The 21,985-nt window shown below is 47.1% G+C and overlaps 1 protein-coding gene across 2 annotated transcripts in view; it reads left to right on the top strand.

The window, feature by feature from the left end:
- LOC135043502 (zinc finger protein OZF-like) overlaps window positions 1-20,568 on the top strand; it is a 31,893-nt gene extending 11,325 nt beyond the window's left edge. Inside the window, exons 2-6 of one of the 2 annotated variants that reach the window (XM_063955125.1) lie at window positions 10,298-10,478; window positions 15,535-15,614; window positions 15,733-15,830; window positions 15,976-16,276; window positions 18,204-20,568. In XM_063955125.1, coding sequence (XP_063811195.1) covers window positions 15,581-15,614; window positions 15,733-15,830; window positions 15,976-16,276; window positions 18,204-19,459 — 1,689 coding nt within the window. In that variant the 5' untranslated portion in view covers window positions 10,298-10,478; window positions 15,535-15,580 and the 3' untranslated portion in view covers window positions 19,460-20,568. The remainder of the gene's footprint in view (window positions 1-10,297; window positions 10,479-15,534; window positions 15,615-15,732; window positions 15,831-15,975; window positions 16,277-18,203) is intronic. The other variant, XM_063955126.1, reaches the window with a different exon arrangement.
- Window positions 20,569-21,985: the final 1,417 nt, after the last annotated feature.

The following is a 21,985-nucleotide window of genomic DNA, read 5'->3' on the forward strand; positions in this document are numbered from 1 at the left end:
GTGGTCAGGCACCATACTAGAGGACTTAGACACTATGGATAGGAGTGATATTGACTTGTTTTTGCGTCACATACAGGATTCTGCAGGTTTCATGGTGGAGGCCATGAAGGACCTTGGCATGCTGAACACAAGGGCTACTTCCATGGCAGTCTCGGCACGCATAGGACTCTGGCTATGCCAATGGTCTGCAGATGCAGAATCCAATAAAAGTGTGGAGAACCTACCCTTCACAGGTCAGGCTCTGTTTGGGGACACATTGGATGCGTGGATCTCCACGGCAACTGCAAGTAAGTTAACCTTTCTTCCCTCAGCAGCACCACCGGCTAGGAAATCTTATCCTACGTCTTCACTGCAGTCCTTATGGACCGCAAAAGTTAAAAAGTCCAAACCCCTTTCCACTGTCTTTAGAGGAGGTGGGGGAAAATCCAAAAACCTGCAACAACAGGTTCTAAGGAACAGAAACCAGTTTCTGCTTCCTCAAAGTCTTCAGCATGATGGTGGACCTCCCAGCCTGGAGATAGTACAGGTGGGAGCAAGACTAAAGGATTTCAGTCACATCTAGACATCATCATGCCTAGACCCATGGGTAAAGGATATTCTTGCCCGGGGGTACAGACTGGAGATTCAAGTGTTCCCACCTCACAGATTCTTCAAATCAGGCTTACCAGCTTCGCTGATAGAAAGTGCTATCTTACAGGAAGCCATTCAAGAATTGGTACAAACAATTGTCATTGGTCCAGTTCCACCTTACCCGAAAACCAAGGGTTATTATGCAAACCTGTTTGTGGTACCAAAACCGGACGGTTCAGTAAGGCCCATATTGAACCTGAAGTCATTGAACCCCTACTTGAGGGAATTCAAATTCAAGATGGAGTCTCTGAGAGCGGTGATCTCAGGTCTGGAGGAGGGGGAATTCCTGGCATCCCATGATATCAAGGATGCATACCTTCACATTCCGATCTGGCCACCTCACCAGGCTTATCTAAGATTTATGCTGCTGGACTGTCACTATCAGTTCCAGGCATTGCCATTTGCCTCTCCACAGAACCGAGGGTGTTCACCAAGGTCATGGCAGAGATGATGCTACTCCTCCGCAAGCAGGGAGTGAACATAATTCCATATCTGGACGATCTGCTGATAAAAGCATCTTCCAGGAAGAGGATGTTACGGAGTATTGCTCTCTCAACTCGACTACTCCAGGATCATGGGTGGATCCTGAACCTTCCAAAGTCACATTTGGAGCCGACAAGGAGACTGCCCTTCCTGGGGATGATACTTGACACGGAAGTGCAGAGGGTGTTTCTACTGGTGGAAAAAGCGCTGGTGATCCAATCAATGGTATGGGATGTCCTGAAGCCAGACCGGGTATCGGTTCATCAGTGCATTCGCCTTCTGGGGAAGATGGTAGCCTCCTACTAGGCTTTACAGTACGGAAGATTCCATGCGCAGTCCTTCCAGCTGGATCTCCTGGACACATGGTTGGGATCACATCTTCACATGCACCAGCTGATACGCCTGTCGCTAAAAGCCAGAATTTCACTCCTCTGGTGGCTGCAAACTTCTCACCTACTCGAGGGCTGCAGGTTCGGAATTCAGAATTGGATCCTTCTAACCACGGATGCAAGTCTCAGAGGTTGGGGAGCAGTCACCCAAGGGGAAAACTTACAAGGAAAGTGGTCAAGTCTGTAATCCATCCTTCTGATAAACATTCTGGAACTAAGGGCCATATACAACGGCCTTCTACATGTGGCACATCTACTGCAAGATCAGGCCATTCAGGTTCAGTCTGACAATGTAACGGCAGTGTCCTACATAAACCGACAGGGTGGAACGAAGAGCAGAGCAGCAATGTCAGAGGTAACAAGAATCCTCCTCTGGGCAGAAAAGTGGCACTGTCAGCAATCTTCATTCCAGGAGTAGACAACTGGGAAGCGTACTTCCTCAGCAGACACAATCTCCATCCAGGAGAATGGGGCCTCCACCCGGAGGTGTTCACAGAGGTGACAAGCCGATGGGGTGTACCTCAGATAGACATGATGACCTCTCGCCTCAACAAGAAGCTTCGGAGGTCGAGAGGCCCACAAGCAGTGGCGGTGGACGCACTGGTAACTCCGTGGTCATTCCAGTCAGTGTAGGTGTTCCCTCCACTTTCACTCATCCCAAGGATTCTCAAACTAATAAAAAAGAACAAGAGTTCTGGCGATCCTCATTGCTCCGGACTGGCCAAGAAGGGCTTGGTACGCGGATCTACTGGAATTACTACTGGATGATCCAAGGCCTCTTCCTCTTCGAAAGGACCTTCTGCAACAGGGGCCGTTCACCTTTCAAGACTTACCGGGGCTACGTTTGACGGCATGGAGGTTGAACAACAGATCTTAGCTCGGAAAGGCATTCCGAACAAGGTCATTCCTACCCTGATACAGACTAGGAAGGGAGTAACATCTAAACATTACCATCGGATTTGGAAAAAGTATGTGTCTTGGTGTGAATCCAAGAAGTTTCCTACGGTGGAGTTTCAACTGGGACGGTTTCTCCTCTTTCTGCAAGCAGGTGTGGATGTGGGCCTACGCTTGGGCTCCATAAAGGTCCAGATTTTAGCCTTGTCCGTTTTCTTCCAGAAACAATTGACTGCTCTCGCTGAGGTTCAGACTTTCTTGAAAGGGGTTCTGCACATCCAACCACCCTTTGTGCCTCCTACGGCATCTTGGAATCTTAATGTGGTGCTGCAGTACCTGCAATCGGATTGGTTTGAGCCTTTACAGGAGATGGACATTAAGTTTCTTACTTGGAAGGCGGTCACACTGTTGGCCTTGGCTTCTGCTAGACGTGTGTCAGAATTTGGTGCATTGTCATGCAAGAGTCCCTACTTGATTTTTACAGCTTTTCATATCAACCAACCTATTGTGATGCCAGTGGGAGGGCTTTGAAAATATATGTGAAGAGAACTTCTCGTCACAGGAAGTCGGACGCTCTGCTTGTCCTTTGTGATCCCATCAAGGTTATTATTATTATTATTATTATACAGGGAGAGCAGCCTGTGGTAACCTATTAATATTACTATACAGGGGTAGCAGCCTGTGGTGTCCTGTTGTTGTTGTTGTTGTTGTTGTTATTATTATTATTATTATTATTATTATACAGAGGGAGTAGCCTGGGGTGTCCTGTTATTACTATTATTATTATTATTATTATTATACAGGGGGAGCAGCCGGTGGTAACCTGTTATTACTATTATTATTTCTCTGACGTCCTAGTGGATGCTGGGACTCCGTAAGGACCAGGGGGATAGCGGCTCCGCAGGAGACAGGGCACAAGAATAAAAGCTTTAGGATCAGGTGGTGTGCACTGGCTCCTCCCCCTATGACCCTCCTCCAAGCCTCAGTTAGATTTTTGTGCCCGGCCGAGAAGGGTGCAGGCTAGGTGGCTCTCCTAAAGAGCTGCTTAGAATAAAAGTTTAAATTTAGGTTTTCTTATTTTCAGTGAGTCCTGCTGGCAACAGGCTCACTGCATCGTGGGACTAAGGGGAGAAGAAGCGAACTCACCTGCGTGCAGAGTGGATTGGGCTTCTTAGGCTACTGGACATTAGCTCCAGAGGGACGATCACAGGTACAGCCTGGATGGGTCACCGGAGCCGCGCCGCCGTCCCCCTTACAGAGCCAGAAGAGACGAAGAGGTCCGGTGAAATCGGCGGCAGAAGACGATCCTGTCTTCAGACTAAGGTAGCGCACAGCACCGCAGCTGTGCGCCATTGCTCTCAGCACACTTCACACTCCGGTCACTGAGGGTGCAGGGCGCTTGGGGGGGAGCGCCCTGAGACGCAATATAAGAGATATTACCTTAGGTGGCAAAAGAATACATCACATATAGCTCCTGGGCTATATGGATGTATTTTAACCCCTGCCATTTTTACACAAAAAAGCGGGAGATAAGGACGTTGTGAAGGGGCGGAGCCTATCTCCTCAGCACACAAGCGCCATTTTCCCTCACAGCTCCGCTGGAAGGACGGGCTCCCTGACTCTCCCCTGCAGTCCTGCTTCAGAATCAAGGTAAAAAAGAGAAGGGGGGGCATTTTTGGCAGCAAATAACAATAATCAGCAGCTATAAGGGAATAACACTTATATAAGGTTATCCCTGTATATATATATATAGCGCTGGGTGTGTGCTGGCAGACTCTCCCTCTGTCTCTCCAAAGGGCTCGTGGGGTCCTGTCCTCTATCAGAGCATTCCCGGTGTGTGTGCTGTGTGTCGGTACGTGGGTGTCGACATGTATGAGGAGGAAAATGATGTGGAGGCGGAGCAATTGCCTGCGTTAGTGATGTCACCCCCTAGGGAGTCGACACCTGACTGGATGATCGTATTTAAACAGTTAAGTGATAATGTCAGCACTTTACAAAAAACTGAGACAGCCGGCAAATCAATTAGTGCCTGTCCAGGCGTCTCAGACACCGTCAGGGGCCCTAAAACGCCCGTTACCTCAGTGGGTCGACACAGACCCAGACACAGATACTGAGTCTAGTGTCGACGGTGATGAGTCAAACGTAATGTCCAGTAGGGCCACACGTTACATGATCACGGCAATGAAAGAGGCATTGAACATTTCTGACACTACAAGTACCACTAAGAAGGGTATTATGTGGGGTGTGAAAAAACTACCAATAGTTTTTCCTGAGTCAGATGAAATTAATGAGGTGTGTGATAAAGCGTGGGTTTCCCCTGACAAAAAACTGCTAATTTCTAATAAATTATTGGCACTATATCCTTTCCCGCCTGAGGTTAGGACGCGTTGGGAAACACCCCCTAGGGTAGATAAGGCGATCACACGTTTATCTAAACAAGTAGCGTTACCGTCTCCTGATACGGCCACCCTCAAAGAACCAGCTGATAGAAGGCTGGAAAATATCCTAAAAAGTATATACACACATACTGGTGTTATACTGCGACCAGCAATCGCTTCAGCCTGGATGTGCAGTGCTGGAGTAGCGTGGTCGGATTCCCTGACTGAAAATATTGATACCCTGGATAGGGACAATATATTGTTAACTATAGAGCATTTGAAGGATGCATTACTATATATGCGTGATGCACAGAGGGATATTTGCACCCTGGCATCAAGAGTAAGTGCTATGTCCATTTCTGCCAGAAGAGCGTTATGGACGCGACAGTGGTCAGGGGATGCGGATTCCAAACGACATATGGAAGTATTGCCGTATAGAGGGGAGGAGTTATTTGGGGCTGGTCTATCGGACCTGGTGGCCGCGGCAACGGCTGGAAAGTCCACCTTTTTACCCCAGGTCACTTCACATCAGCAGAAAAAGACACCGTCTTTCCAAACCCAGTCCTTTCGTTCCCATAAATACAAGCGAGCAAAAGGCCACTCTTTTCTGCCCCGCGGCAGAGGAAGGGGAAAAAGACTGCACCATGCAGCCGCTTCCCAGGAGCAGAAGCCCTCCCCTGCTTCTGCCAAGTCTTCAGCATGACGCTGGGGCTTTACAAGCAGACTCAGACATGGTGGGGGCCCGTCTCAAGAATTTCAACGCGCAGTGGGCTCACTCGCAAGTGGACCCCTGGATTCTACAGGTAGTGTCGCAGGGGTACAAACTGGAATTCGAGGCGTCTCCCCCTCGCCGGTTCCTGAAGTCTGCTCTACCAAAGTCTCCCTCAGACAGGGAGGCAGTTTTGGAAGCCATTCACAAGCTGTATTCCCAGCAGGTGATAATCAAGGTACCCCTCTTACAACAGGGAAAGGGGTATTATTCCACGCTGTTTGTGGTACCGAAGCCGGACGGCTCGGTGAGACCAATTTTTAATCTGAAATCCTTGAACACTTACATAAAAAGGTTCAAATTCAAGATGGAGTCACTCAGAGCGGTGATAGCGAACCTGGAAGAAGGGGACTATATGGTGTCTCTGGACATCAAGGATGCTTATCTCCACGTCCCAATCTACCCTTCTCACCAAGGGTATCTCAGGTTTGTAGTACAAAACTGTCATTATCAGTTTCAGACGCTGCCGTTTGGGTTGTCCACGGCACCTCGGTGCTTTACCAAGGTAATGGCCGAAATGATGATTCTTCTTCGAAGAAAAGGCATCTTAATTATCCCTTACTTGGACGATCTCCTGATAAGGGCAAGGTCCAGGGAACAGTTAGAAGTCGCAGTAGCACTATCTCAGGTAGTGTTACGTCAGCACGGGTGGATCCTAAATATTCCAAAATCGCAGCTGATTCCAACGACGCGTCTTCTGTTCCTAGGAATGATTCTGGACACAGTCCAGAAGAAGGTGTTTCTCCCGGAGGAGAAGGCCAGTGAGTTATCCGAGCTAGTCAGGAACCTCCTAAAACCTGCCCAGGTGTCAGTGCATCAGTGCACGAGGGTCCTGGGAAAAATGGTGGCTTCTTACGAAGCGATTCCATTCGGAAGATTCCATGCAAGAACATTTCAGTGGGATCTACTGGACAAATGGTCCGGATCGCATCTTCAGATGCATCAGCGGATAACCCTGTCACCAAGGACAAGGGTGTCTCTTCTGTGGTGGCTGCAGAGTGCTCATCTACTAGAGGGCCGCAGATTTGGCATTCAGGATTGGATCCTGGTGACCACGGATGCAAGCCTGAGAGGCTGGGGAGCAGTCACACAGGGAAGAAATTTCCAGGGCTTGTGGTCAAGCATGGAAACATCTCTTCATATAAACATTCTGGAACTAAGGGCCATTTACAATGCCCTAAGTCAAGCGAAACCCCTGCTTCAGGGTCAGGCGGTGTTGATCCAATCGGACAACATCACGTCAGTCGCCCACGTAAATGATGGCGTCCCGTCTAAACAAAAAAACTAGACAGGTATTGCGCCAGGTCAAGGGACCCTCAGGCAATAGCGGTGGACGCTCTGGTAACACCGTGGGTGTACCAGTCAGTGTATGTGTTCCCTCCTCTGCCTCTCATACCAAAAGTACTGAGAATCATAAGAAGGAGAGGAGTAAGAACTATACTCGTGGCTCCGGATTGGCCAAGGAGGACTCGGTACCCGGAACTTCAAGAGATGATCACGGAGGACCCGTGGCCTCTACCTCTAAGAAGGGACTTGCTCCAGCAAGGTCCCTGTCTGTTCCAAGACTTACCGCGGCTGCGTTTGACGGCATGGCGGTTGAACGCCGGATCCTGAAGGAAAAAGGCATTCCAGATGAAGTCATCCCTACCCTGGTCAAGGCCAGGAAGGATGTAACCGCAAAACATTATCACCGCATTTGGCGAAAATATGTTGCGTGGTGTGAGGCCAGGAAGGCCCCTACAGAGGAATTTCAACTGGGTCGTTTCCTCCATTTCCTGCAAACAGGACTGTCTATGGGCCTAAAATTAGGGTCCATTAAGGTTCAAATTTCGGCCCTGTCGATTTTCTTCCAAAAAGAACTGGCTTCAGTACCTGAAGTTCAGACATTTGTAAAAGGGGTACTGCATATACAGCCTCCTTTTGTGCCTCCAGTGGCACCTTGGGATCTCAATGTTGTGTTGAGGTTCCTAAAGTCACATTGGTTCGAACCACTCACCACTGTGGACTTAAAATATCTCACATGGAAGGTGACGATGCTGTTAGCCCTGTCTTCAGCTAGGCGTGTGTCAGAATTGGCGGCTTTATCGTATAAAAGCCCTTACTTAATATTTCATTCTGACAGGGCAGAATTGAGGACTCGTCCTCAATTTCTACCTAAGGTGTTTTCTGCTTTTCACATGAACCTACCTATTGTGGTACCTGCGGCTACTAGGGACTTGGAGGACTCCAAGTTGCTTGACGTGGTCAGGGCCCTGAAAATATATGTTTCCAGGACGGCTGGAGTCAGGAAATCTGACTCGTTGTTTATCCTGTATGCACCCAACAAACTGGGTGCTCCTGCTTCTAAGCAGACGATTGCTCGTTGGATTTGTAGTACAATTCAACTTGCTCATTCTGTGGCAGGCCTGCACAGCCAAAATCGGTAAAAGCCCATTCCACAAGGAAAGTGGGTTCATCTTGGGCGGCTGCCCGAGGGGTCTCGGCTTTTCAACTTTGCCGAGCAGCTACTTGGTCAGGGGCAAACACGTTTGCTAAATTCTATAAATTTGATACCCTGGCTGATGAGGACCTGGAGTTCTCTCATTCGGTGCTGCAGAGTCATCCGCACTCTCCCGCCCGTTTGGGAGCTTTGGTATAATCCCCATGGTCCTTACGGAGTCCCAGCATCCACTAGGACGTCAGAGAAAATAAGATTTTACTTACCGATAAATCTATTTCTCGTAGTCTGTAGTGGATGCTGGGCGCCCATCCCTAGTGCGGATTGTCTGCAATACTTGTATATAGTTATTGTTACAAAAATTCGGGTTATTATTGTTGTGAGCCATCTTTTCAGAGGCTCCTTCGTTTTATCATGCTGTTAACTGGGTTCAGATCACAAGTTGTACGGTGTGATTGGTGTGGCTGGTATGAGTCTTACCCGGGATTCAATATCCTTCCTTATTATGTACGCTCGTCCGGGCACAGTATCCTAACTGAGGCTTGGAGGAGGGTCATAGGGGGAGGAGCCAGTGCACACCACCTGATCCTAAAGCTTTTATTCTTGTGCCCTGTCTCCTGCGGAACCGCTATCCCCCTGGTCCTTACGGAGTCCCAGCATCCACTACGGACTACGAGAAATAGATTTATCGGTAAGTAAAATCTTATTTATTATTATTATACAGGGGGAGCAGCCTGTGATGTCCTGTTATTATTATTATACAGGGGGAGCAGCCTGTGGTGTATGTTATTATTATTATTATTATTATTATTTATTATTATACAGGGGGAGCAGCCTGTGGTAACCTGTTAATATTACTATACAGGGGGATCAGCCTATGGGGTCCTGTTGTTGTTGTTATTATTATTATTGTTATTATACAGAGGGAGGAGCCTATGGGGTCCTGTTGTTATTATTATACAGGGGAAGCAGGCTGTGGTGTCCTGTTGTTGTTGTTGTTGTTGTTGTTATTATTATTATTATACAGGGGGGAAGCAGCCTGTGATGTCCTGTTGTTGTTGTTGTTGTTGTTGTTGTTGTTATACAGAAGGGAGCAGCACGTTGTGTCCTATTATTATTATTTTTTTGCTGAGGGAGCAGCCTGTGGTGTAATTTTATTATTACTATAAAGGGAGAGCAGAATGGGTTGTCCTGTTGTTATTAGTGTTATACAGAGGGAGCAGGTTTTTGTGTATGGTTATTATTGTACAGGGACAGCGGCTTGTGGTGTCCTGGTATTATTATTATACATTGGGAGTGTTGGTGATGTCCTACAATACAGGAGGAATGGTCTGAGGTGTCCTGATTTAAAGACATCTGTTATTATTTTTATACTGTGTCGTTATTGTTAATATTATAACTATTATTATTAATTTTATTATATGTAGTTGTGGGAATTGAAAATATTGCTCAAATTCCAGGTTATATTAAAGCAGAGACCATAATATCCCTGGCATGAGTAACAGATGATAATTGCAGCAGTGTGAATCAAATGTATATCAGACTCCTGGGAGCATCACTGCGACATCACTTATATCTATTGTAATAAAGGGACATGACTGGGGAGGTGAGGGGATCTGGGAGCATCACAGTGACAACACTTATATCTATAGTAATAATACAGGGACATGACTGGGGAGGTGAGGGTATCTGGGAGCAACACAGTGACATCACTTATATATATATAGTAATAATACAGGCACATGACTGGAGAGGTGAGGGGATCTGGGAATGTCACAATGACTTTACTTATATCTATAGTAATAATACAGAGACGTGACTGGGGAGGTGAGGGGATCTGGGAATGTCACTGTGACGTCACTTACATCTATAGTAATAATACAGGGACATGACTGAAGAGGTGAGGGGATCTGGGAGCGTCACAGTGACATCACTTATATCTGTAGTAATAATACAGGTACATGACTGGGGAGGTGAGGGGGTCTGAGAGTGTCACAGTAACATCACATATCTGTAGTAATAATACAGGGACATGACTGGTAAGGTGAGTGGATCTGGAAGCATCACAGTTACATCACTTAAATCTATAGTTATAATACATGGGCATGACTGGGGAGGTGAAGGGATCTGGGAACAACACTGTGACATCACTTGTATCTATAGTAATAATACAGGGACATGACTGGGGAGGTTAGGAGATCTGGGAATGTCACAGTGACATTACTTATATGTCTAGTAATAATACGGGGACATAATTGAGGAGATGAGGGGATCTGGGAGTATTTACAGTGATAGTGATGTCTCCCCCATTTCGCAGGATTACACAGTAGTTTGGAAGACATCCGGTGAGCATGAGACACCCAGCAGCCATCTTTGTGTGTCAGGCGGACTAAGCATTACCCAGAGCCCCATCACGGTGCCTCCACCTCACTCACTGAAACAGTGACCAGAAGTTCCTGAAACTCACCAACAAGATCATTCAGCTGCTGACTGGAGAGGTGACTGCTGGAAATAGGGCATTATACAATAACACCAGGGGACGTGCCTGAGTGATGACTGGAGAGGTGACTGCTGGGAATGGGACATTATACAGTAACACCAGGGGATGTGTCTTGGTGATAACTGGAGAAGGGACTGCTGGGAATGGGACATTATACAGTAAAACCAGAGGACATATCCGGTTGATGACTGGAGAGGTGACTGCTGGGAATGGGGCATTATACAGTAACACCAGTGGACGTGTCTCGGTGATGACTGAAGATGTGACCGCCGGGAATGAGACATTATACAGTAACACCAGTGAATGTGTCTGGGTGATGACTTGAGAGGTGACTGCTGGGAATGGGGCATTATACAGTAACACTCGGGAACGTGTCTGGGTGATGACTGGAAGTGTGATTGCTGGGACTGGGGCATTATACAGTAACACTAGCGGACTTGTCTGGGTGATGACTGGGGAGGTGACTGCTGGGAATGGGGCATTATACAGTAACACCAGGGGATGTGTCTGGGTGATGACTGGAAAAAAGACTGCTGGGAATGGGGCATTATACAGTAACACCGGGGGATGTGTATGGGTGATGACTGGAGAGGTGACCGCTGGGAATGGGGCAATATACAGTAACACCAGGGGATGTGTCTGGATGATGACTGGAGAGGTGACTGCTGGGAATGAGGCATTATACAGTAACACCGGGGGATGTGTCTGGGTGATGATTGGAGAGGTGACTGCTGGGAATGGGGCATAATACAGTAATACTGGTAGACGTGTCTGGATGATGACTGCGGAGGTGACTGCCAGGAATGGGGCATTATACAGTAACACAGAGGGACGTGTCTGGATGATGACTGGAGAGGTGACTGCTGGGAATGAGGCATTATACAGTAACACCGGTGGACGTGTCTGGATGATGAACGCGGAGATGACTGCCGGGAATGAGGCATTATACCGTAACACCAGGGGATGTGTCTGGGTGATGACTGAGGAGGTGACTGCTGGGAATGGGGCATTATACAGTAACACCAGGGGATGTGTCTGGATGATGACTGGAGAGGTGACTGCTGGGAATGGGACATTATACAGTAACACCAGGGGATGTGTCTGAGTGATGGCTGGAGAGGTGACTGCTGGGAAAGGGAAATTATACAGTAACATGCAGATGTGTCTGGGTGATGACTGGGGAGGTGACTGCTGGGAATGGGGCATTATACAGTAACACTGGGGGATGTGTCTGGGTGATGACTGGAGAGGTGACCGCTGGGAATGGGGCAATATACAGTAACACCAGGGGATGTGTCTGGATGATGACTGGAGAGGTGACTGCTGGGAATGAGGCATTATACAGTAACACCGGGGGACGTGTCTGGGTTCTGACTGGGGAGGTGACTGCCGGGAATGAGGCATTGTACAGTAATACCGGGGGACGTGTCTGGGTGGTGACTGGAGAGGTGACTGCTGGGAAAGGGAAATTATACAGTAACATGCAGATGTGTCTGGGTGATGACTGGGGAGGTGACTGCTGGGAATGGGGCATTATACAGTAACACCGGGAGATGTGTCTGGGTGATGACTGGAGAGGTGACTGCTGGGAATGGGACATTATACAGTAACACCAGCGGATGTCTGGGTGATGACTGGAGAGGTGACCGCTGGGAATGGGGCAATATACAGTAACCCCAGGGGATGTGTCTGGGTGATGACTGGGGAGGTGACTGCTGGGAATGGGGCATTATACAATAACACCAGGGGATGTGTCTGGGTGATGACTGGAAAAAAGACTGCTGGGAATGGGGCATTATACAGTAACACCGGGGGATGTGTATGGGTCATGACTGGAGAGGTGACCGCTGGGAATGGGGCAATATACAGTAACACCAGGGGATGTGTCTGGATGATGACTGGAGAGGTGACTGCTGGGAATGAGGCATTATACAGTAACACCGGGGGATGTGTCTGGGTGATGATTGGAGAGGTGACTGCTGGGAATGGGGCATAATACAGTAATACTGGTAGACGTGTCTGGATGATGACTGCGGAGGTGACTGCCAGGAATGGGGCATTATACAGTAACACCGAGGGACGTGTCTGGATGATGACTGGAGAGGTGACTGCTGGGAATGAGGCATAATACAGTAACACCGGTGGACGTGTCTGGATGATGAACGCGGAGGTGACTGCCGGGAATGAGGCATTATACCGTAACACCAGGGGATGTGTCTGGGTGATGACTGAGGAGGTGACTGCTGGGAATGGGGCATTATACAGTAACACCAGGGGATGTGTCTGGATGATGACTGGAGAGGTGACTGCTGGGAATGGGACATTATACAGTAACACCAGGGGATGTGTCTGGGTGATGACTGGAGAGGTGACTGCTGGGAATGGGACATTATACAGTAACACCGGGGGACGTGTCTGGGTTCTGACTGGGGAGGTGACTGCCGGGAATGAGGCATTGTACAGTAATACTGGGGGACGTGTCTGGGTGGTGACTGGAGAGGTGACTGCTGGGAAAGGGAAATTATACAGTAACATGCAGATGTGTCTGGGTGATGACTGGGGAGGTGACTGCTGGTAATGGGGCATTATACAGTAACACCGGGAGATGTGTCTGGGTGATGACTGGAGAGGTGACTGCAGGGAATGGGACATTATACAGTAACACCAGCGGATGTCTGGGTGATGACCGGAGAGGTGACCGCTGGGAATGGGGCAATATACAGTAACACCAGGGGATGTGTCTGGGTGATGACTGGGGAGGTGACTGCCAGGAATGGGGCATTATACAGTAACACCGAGGGACGTGTCTGGATGATGACTGGAGAGGTGACTGCTGGGAATGAGGCATTATACAGTAACACCGGTGGACGTGTCTGGATGATGAACGCGGAGATGACTGCCGGGAATGAGGCATTATACCGTAACACCAGGGGATGTGTCTGGGTGATGACTGAGGAGGTGACTGCTGGGAATGGGGCATTATACAGTAACACCAGGGGATGTGTCTGGATGATGACTGGAGAGGTGACTGCTGGGAATGGGACATTATACAGTAACACCAGGGGATGTGTCTGAGTGATGGCTGGAGAGGTGACTGCTGGGAAAGGGAAATTATACAGTAACATGCAGATGTGTCTGGGTGATGACTGGGGAGGTGACTGCTGGGAATGGGGCATTATACAGTAACACTGGGGGATGTGTCTGGGTGATGACTGGAGAGGTGACCGCTGGGAATGGGGCAATATACAGTAACACCAGGGGATGTGTCTGGATGATGACTGGAGAGGTGACTGCTGGGAATGAGGCATTATACAGTAACACCGGGGGACGTGTCTGGGTTCTGACTGGGGAGGTGACTGCCGGGAATGAGGCATTGTACAGTAATACCGGGGGACGTGTCTGGGTGGTGACTGGAGAGGTGACTGCTGGGAAAGGGAAATTATACAGTAACATGCAGATGTGTCTGGGTGATGACTGGGGAGGTGACTGCTGGGAATGGGGCATTATACAGTAACACCGGGAGATGTGTCTGGGTGATGACTGGAGAGGTGACTGCTGGGAATGGGACATTATACAGTAACACCAGCGGATGTCTGGGTGATGACTGGAGAGGTGACCGCTGGGAATGGGGCAATATACAGTAACACCAGGGGATGTGTCTGGGTGATGACTGGGGAGGTGACTGCTGGGAATGGGGCATTATACAGTAACACCAGGGGATGTGTCTGGGTGATGACTGGAAAAAAGACTGCTGGGAATGGGGCATTATACAGTAACACCGGGGGATGTGTATGGGTGATGACTGGAGAGGTGACCGCTGGGAATGGGGCAATATACAGTAACACCAGGGGATGTGTCTGGATGATGACTGGAGAGGTGACTGCTGGGAATGAGGCATTATACAGTAACACCGGGTGATGTGTCTGGGTGATGATTGGAGAGGTGACTGCTGGGAATGGGGCATAATACAGTAATACTGGTAGACGTGTCTGGATGATGACTGCGGAGGTGACTGCCAGGAATGGGGCATTATACAGTAACACCGAGGGACGTGTCTGGATGATGACTGGAGAGGTGACTGCTGGGAATGAGGCATAATACAGTAACACCGGTGGACGTGTCTGGATGATGAACGCGGAGGTGACTGCCGGGAATGAGTCATTATACCGTAACACCAGGGGATGTGTCTGGGTGATGACTGAGGAGGTGACTGCTGGGAATGGGACATTATACAGTAACACCAGGGGATGTGTCTGGGTGATGACTGGAGAGGTGACTGCTGGGAATGGGACATTATACAGTAACACCGGGGGACGTGTCTGGGTACTGACTGGGGAGGTGACTGCCGGGAATGAGGCATTGTACAGTAATACTGGGGGACGTGTCTGGGTGGTGACTGGAGAGGTGACTGCTGGGAAAGGGAAATTATACAGTAACATGCAGATGTGTCTGGGTGATGACTGGGGAGGTGACTGCTGGGAATGGGGCATTATACAGTAACACCGGGAGATGTGTCTGGGTGATGACTGGAGAGGTGACTGCAGGGAATGGGACATTATACAGTAACACCAGCGGATGTCTGGGTGATGACCGGAGAGGTGACCGCTGGGAATGGGGCAATATACAGTAACACCAGGGGATGTGTCTGGGTGATGACTGGGGAGGTGACTGCTGGGAATGGGGCATTATACAGTAACACCAGGGGATGTGTCTGGGTGATGACTGGGGAGGTGACTGCTGGGAATGGGGCATTATACAGTAACTCCGGGGGATGTGTCTGGGTGATGACTGGAGAGCTGACTGCTGGGAATGGGGCATTATACAGTAACACCGGGGAATGTGTCTGTGTGATGACTGGAGAGGTGACTGCTGGGAATGGGACATTATACAATAACACCAGGGAACTTGTGTGGGTGATGACTGGAGAGGTGACTGCTGGGAATGGGGCATTATACAGTAACACCAGGGGATGTGTCTGGGTGATGACTGTATCACTGTGTGTGTGTCAGGTTCCTATAAGGTGTCATGATGTCACTGTCTATGTCTCCATGCAGGAGGGGGGAGTATATAGAGGAACACAGGGGTCTGTACAAGGATGTGATGATGGAGAATCACCGGCCCCTCACATCACTGGGTAAGAGAAGACTGTCATGTATTGTACAGGGGAGAGCAGGTATGGGGACCCATATATACACACATTACCTGATAATCACATATATACACTGTACTCAGTCACTGCGTGTCTCCTACAGATGGGCCCAGTAACAGAGATACCCCAGAGAGATGTCCCCGTCCTCTGTATTCCCAGGATTGTACAGAGGAGAATCACAGGACCCCACAGGAGGATCAGGTAGGTGGGATTTAGGGTCTCACCCAAAGTTACTGTCACTATATGATCTGTAGAGGAGCTGTGTGTGTCTTGATATTATACTGTTTCACCTCAGTTTAATCTGACTGTGTGCAAATGTCATTATAGTGTTTGTTTGTCTTTTTAGGTAGAACATCTGTCTGATATTAAAACAGAAGATATAGAGGGAGAAGAGACGTATGTGACTGATATAAAGGCAGAAGATATAAAGGGAGAAGAAGAGACGTATGTGACTGATATGAAGGCAGAAGATATAGAGGGAGAAGAAGAGACGTATGTGAATGATATAAAGGCAGAAGATATAGAGGGAGAAGAAGAGACGTATGTGACTGATATAAAGGCAGAAGATACAGAGGGAGAAGAAGAGACGTATGTGAGGGGTGATCAACAGTGTAAGGAGGAGGAAATCCCTACAGATATCAGCACAGGTGAGTAATAAACACTTATTACAGATAAGAGTCACATATTCTTGCTGAGTGACTACAGCAATCTCTAATTCTACACCCTCCTCTGTCAGTACAAACTAAGGAGGAATATGTATTTTCCCAGTGTGGAGTCAGGAGCCATCAGCCCCTATTATACTCCTGCTCTCTTCCTTACATCATGTCCCTCTGTGTTACCAGCCCAGAGATCTGACCAGTCTGCTCCCCACACTCTCTGGTGTATCTCATACAGCCGGAGCCATCAGCCCTATTATACTCCTGCTCTCCCCCCTTACATCATGTCACTGTGTGTTACCAGCCCAGAGATCTGACCAGTCTCCTCCCCACACTCTCTGGTGTATCTCATACAGCAGGAGCCATCAGCCCCTATTATACTCCTGCTCTCCTCCTCACATCATGTCACTGTATTTTACCAGCCTAGAGATCTGACCAGTCTCCTCACACTCTTTGAGTGCATATTATACTTCAGTCCAAGCTTCCTAGTATTTTTAATTAAGCATAAAAGGAATGGCAGAACTATAGTACTGGTTAATTTCAGTTACAGAATTATATAATGTACAATGTAACATCTGATAATGTTGATATCATCTTAAACCATAAAGCTATACTTCTAGATACACTTTTACCGTGGAGCCGCTATGTCCGTTATACTGAATACACGCGATACGCACTTTGTACGCTATTTGCTATTTGCTGATTGTACAGAGTTCGCACAGCGCGCGCACACACAATTGATAACCTTTAAACCTTATTAGTAATGCAATGTAATGTTACACTCTAAACCATGTGCCGCGAAGCACTGTAATGATGTTTATACTTTAAACCTTAAGTAGCGCTGGCGGTATAAAGTACCCGCAGTGCATACACCTTATCAATACACTCTATAACCTTATACAGTAAAATCCGCTTTAAACCCTAGCAGGAAAGTGAGGACACAACACCGATATGTAGTGAAACCACAGGGTTCTAAGGCCATAGTGGATTATTTCAAAAGGTAAAACAGTATAAATTATACACTACAGGCTAACAAGATAAATCTACAACAGAATAATGGCTACAGAGAATGTACATACGTGAGAATGTTCGCAAGCGCAACCCGGCCGGTCCTCCACTTGTCAGGTAGAAAGCGTTCAGAGTCTTCTGACCGGCCAGGCAACAATGTGCTTTTTATACACAACTTACATACACAATTCAATGGTCACTGTAATCTCATTGTCCATTGGACACAGAGATGTGTCTTTACATCACAGGAGAGGTCATAGGTTGATTTGAAAATGTGGGCGATGTCTTTCCCCAACTGCTCTTGTGGGTGGTATCCTCTGGATTCCCGCCGCATACATAATATACATTAAATACAGTTAATATCTATATTCTACTTTTGCACATAACTATACGCTGGTACATACGATCTTTCTCTAACCAACATCGGAATGTTACCCTTAAAATACCCTACAGCTGGATACTAGACATCACCTTCCAACCTTTATCTGACCCTTCCTATCATGCAAAGGCGAATCCCTTAGTCCTGGAACTGTTTAAACTGTTGATACTCACTGATGTGGTGCAGGGGAACTATGGGTACAAAATGCACTATTTGGGTTAAATATGTAATGTTCTAATAACCCTCTACGCGCTCACAAACTCCACCGTAATTACCCATACCACGCGCATGATCGCAGGAGCGATCCTACGCAAATTGCGGATATGTGAACGCACGGCGGACTGAGTGCACGCGCAGCGGGCATGTGCATGGGGTTAGTACATGGTATATGCATTACAATATTTTTCGACTTTGACACATCCTGGGTGTTTTCTACTCATTTATAGTTTTTTGCCATTTTTGAACATAACCTATACAATATTTATTTTGTTTCATGAAAATTCATATGTGCATAATGTATTTTATTTCCAGCAGATGGACACACAAGCAGGAATATCTCAGAAGGACATCTTATGTTATCCCCGGATTGTGACATAAAAGATAATGACAGTAGACAGGATTCTCCAGGAGATAACCCCATTATCCCAATTATACATCCAGCTCTATCAGCTGATCCCCCTGATCCTGGGAAATGTTCTCCTGATCACTCTGATATTGGTGCATCTGTTACAGCTCTGACAGTAGATACAGTGTTTCCCTGTTCTATAGATGCCAAATGTTTTACACAGAAAACAAAGCTTATTACCCATCATCCAGCTAAGGCAGGTGAGAGGCCATTTCCATGTTCTGAGTGTGGGAAATGTTTTACATACAAATCAGCTCTTGTTACACATCAGAGAAGGCACACAGGTGAGAAACCATTTCTATGTTCTGAGTGTGGAAAATGTTTTTTAAGTAAAGCACATCTAGTTTCACATCAGGAAACTCACACAGGTGAGAAGCCATTTCCATGTTCTGAGTGTGGAAATTTTTTTACACATAAATCAGCTCTTGTTATACATCAAAGAACTCACACAGGTGAGAGGCCATTTCCATGTTCTGAGTGTGGGAAATGTTTTGCACAGAAATCAAATCTTTTTACACATCAGAGAACTCACACAGGTGAGAAACTAATTCCATGTTCTGAGTGTGGGAAATGTTTTACCCGAAAATCAGAACTTGTTACACATCATCGAAGTCACACAGGTGAGAAACCATTTCCATGTTCTGAGTGTGGAAAATGTTTCACAGGGAAATCAGCTCTTGTTAGACATCAAAGAACTCACACAGGTGAGAGTCCATTTCTATGTTCTGAGTGTCAGAAATGTTTTGCACAGAAATCAGATCTTGTTGCACATCAAAGAAGTCACACAGGTGAGAGTCCATTTCTATGTTCTGAGTGTCAGAAATGTTTTGCACAGAAATCAGATCTTGTTGCACATCAAAGAAGTCACACAGGTGAGAGGCCATTTCCATGCTCTGAGTGTGGGAAATGTTTTATACAGAAATCAAATCTTTTTACACATCAGAGAACTCATACAGGTGAGAAACCATTTCCATGCTCTGAGTGTGGGAAATGTTTTACCCGAAAATCAAAACTTGTTATACATCATCGAAGTCACACAGGTGAGAAACCATTTCCATGTTCTGAGTGTGGAGAATGTTTCACAGGGAAATCAGCTCTTGTTAGACATCAAAGAACTCACACATGTGAGAAACCATTTCCATGTTCTGAGTGTGAGAAGTAAGTCAGCTTTGTTTCACACAATAGACATCACACAGGTGAGGAACCTTTTTAATCTCATCATCACAATTGCCATGCATTGTTTCTCAAGTTCCTGTCCTATCTCCTTTGCTTTTTGCAATATGCATGCTGCTACTGGGTGAAACAATCATATCATCCCTGGTCTACCACTGCTATGCAAGTAACCTGTCTTTCAATAACATCCTAGTGGATACTGGGGTGGTATTCGTACCATGGGGTATATATCGAGTCCATTAGTGTGTGCTGGCTCCTCCCCTCTATGCCCCTTCAAGCAGACTCAGTTTAGAAAAATGTGCCCAAGGAGCCGGGTGCATTCTCTGGAGCTCCAGAGAGTTTTCATCAAAATTTATGTTCGTTTATTATTTTCAGGCAGCGCTGGTTGGCACCAGTCTGCCTACATTGTGACACTTAGGGTGGGAACCGAACCAACTTAATAAAGAGTTAATGGTTCATATCCCCGCTGACAGGACACTCGGGTGTGAGCCCACGCCAGTAGCATGCCGCCACCCCTAACATGCCGAAGTAGATGCATTGAGTAATACGCAGGGGTCCCAGTAAGCAGGTCCCTGGTGCAAATGGTGTCAAAAGGGTGCGGCAGTCACAGGCCTCGAGCTGCGGTGCCTGCTGTGGACCCCACACTGGCACACTGAACATAGGGTTACTCTCTTTATATACACATGTATTACAAGGTGGTTTTACTATTTATGTCAGTATAATCTGCTAGGGTCCGCATGCCATGTAAGGGGCGGGGCTTCCCAGAGAGCGGGTCCAGAGACTGGAAAGGTGCCATTTCCTGCTGCTGGTTACAGACTGCACGCTCAATCTGCTCCTCCACAGAGGCCTCTGCACCACGTTTTGTACTGGTACCAGGGGGTCTGATAGAAAGGGGGGGGAGCGCATATATAGCGGTTACACTGCTGGACACATAACATGTGTAAAATATACCCAGCGGAGCCCTGCCCTGAGCTGAGGTATTGTGTGCTGGTCCCAGTCCTCTCTGTGTTCCTCCAATCAGGGTTGTCTGGGTTACTGTGCTGTTCTCTATTGTGTGTCACTGCACTGTGATATAAATATCTGTGTTTTCTGCTGAAAGCTTGTCCGAGAAAAAATCTTTGTGTCCTTCTTGCAACACCAAGTTTACACCCTCTTCCCAGGGGTCCCTGCTCTGTACCCAGTGTTCTTTACCTTCACAGGGTAGTGCTTTGCAGGAACCTGCATGGTTGGACTCATTCAAAACAATGATTACAGATATAAAGTCACCTGCTGCAAAGCAGGAGAGACAAACCCTGAAACAGTCTGTAGAAGAGTACATTATTAAGACTTCTGATCACAGACAGCCAGCTCAGCCCCCTCTGGTGGTCTCATAAACGTACACTCCCACAGGTGCTCCAGTCTGACACTGAACTACCAGAGGATGTGGAGCTGGAGGGGGAAGATGACAACACACTGTCCCCGGAATAGGCAGGTGTGAATTACGGTAATTGAATCATCTTGGTACATTTGGTATATAGGGTATGTTCCCAGAGAAGTGTGTGTGGATGGCAGTGGCAACAGGGTGATCTGTGCTGGGATGCCGGAGTCTTTGACGGTCACTAGATGACCGAGGACGACTAACGTATAAGTTTGACTTTCAATCATATATTTCTAAGTGCTGCATTGATGTTGAAAATCTCTTGGATTGGAGAGAAACATTTGCTTTTTTGGCTTGAATATTTATTGATATATAAGCATTTTTCCTTCACCATTGCCATTTGATATGGATTTTTTTTTAAAAAGTGTCTTTTTTTGGAAACAAACTTTCATATATTAATTAAGAAGTTTGAGTGCCCTTTAACTACAAAGTTTAAATATCCTGGACCTGTGAAGGAACTGATAAAGCTAAATATTTATCTTACTTAAAACCCTTTAAGAGGTCTAAGAACACTGTACGCTATTGACGTATGGAGTACCGTAAGGGTACGCACGTTGCGTAACAATCACTTAGCCGTAGTCGAGACGCTTAAGCGTCACGTTCGCTCACGGCCAAGAGATCACAGGCAGGCACGCTATTGGCTGCCGACTAACGTAATGGTTCGCTATTAGCGTAGCGGACGCTCGGGACCACGAGGAGATCACCAGCGGCGCAGACGCTCACAATGTTAAACCTTTATAACTATACCATAAAACAGTGTATTATGCAGTAAACCTTGGTGTAGTGATAGAGTGTAAATGTAACACAGTGTAACCTTATTAACTTAAAAGCTGTTCGAGCGTCTCCGACGCTCTGAGAATACTTAAAAATATAAGAAATACACAGATACCGACCTTAAGTTCTAACACCTTTATATGAACGTTATATTTGCAAAAGTATAATACAATACAAGTCATACACTACCAATATAACATAGACTAACTAACCAGATAACTACACAGGAAATACAATACAATACAATTACGTTTAGGGGAAAATGAGAGAAAAGAGGAGAAGAGAGAGAGAGAGATATGGCTCACAATAACAATAAAGACAATA

The sequence above is a fragment of the Pseudophryne corroboree genome, unplaced genomic scaffold, assembly GCF_028390025.1.
Source record: "Pseudophryne corroboree isolate aPseCor3 unplaced genomic scaffold, aPseCor3.hap2 scaffold_868, whole genome shotgun sequence".
Classification (NCBI taxonomy): Eukaryota; Metazoa; Chordata; class Amphibia; order Anura; family Myobatrachidae; genus Pseudophryne; species Pseudophryne corroboree.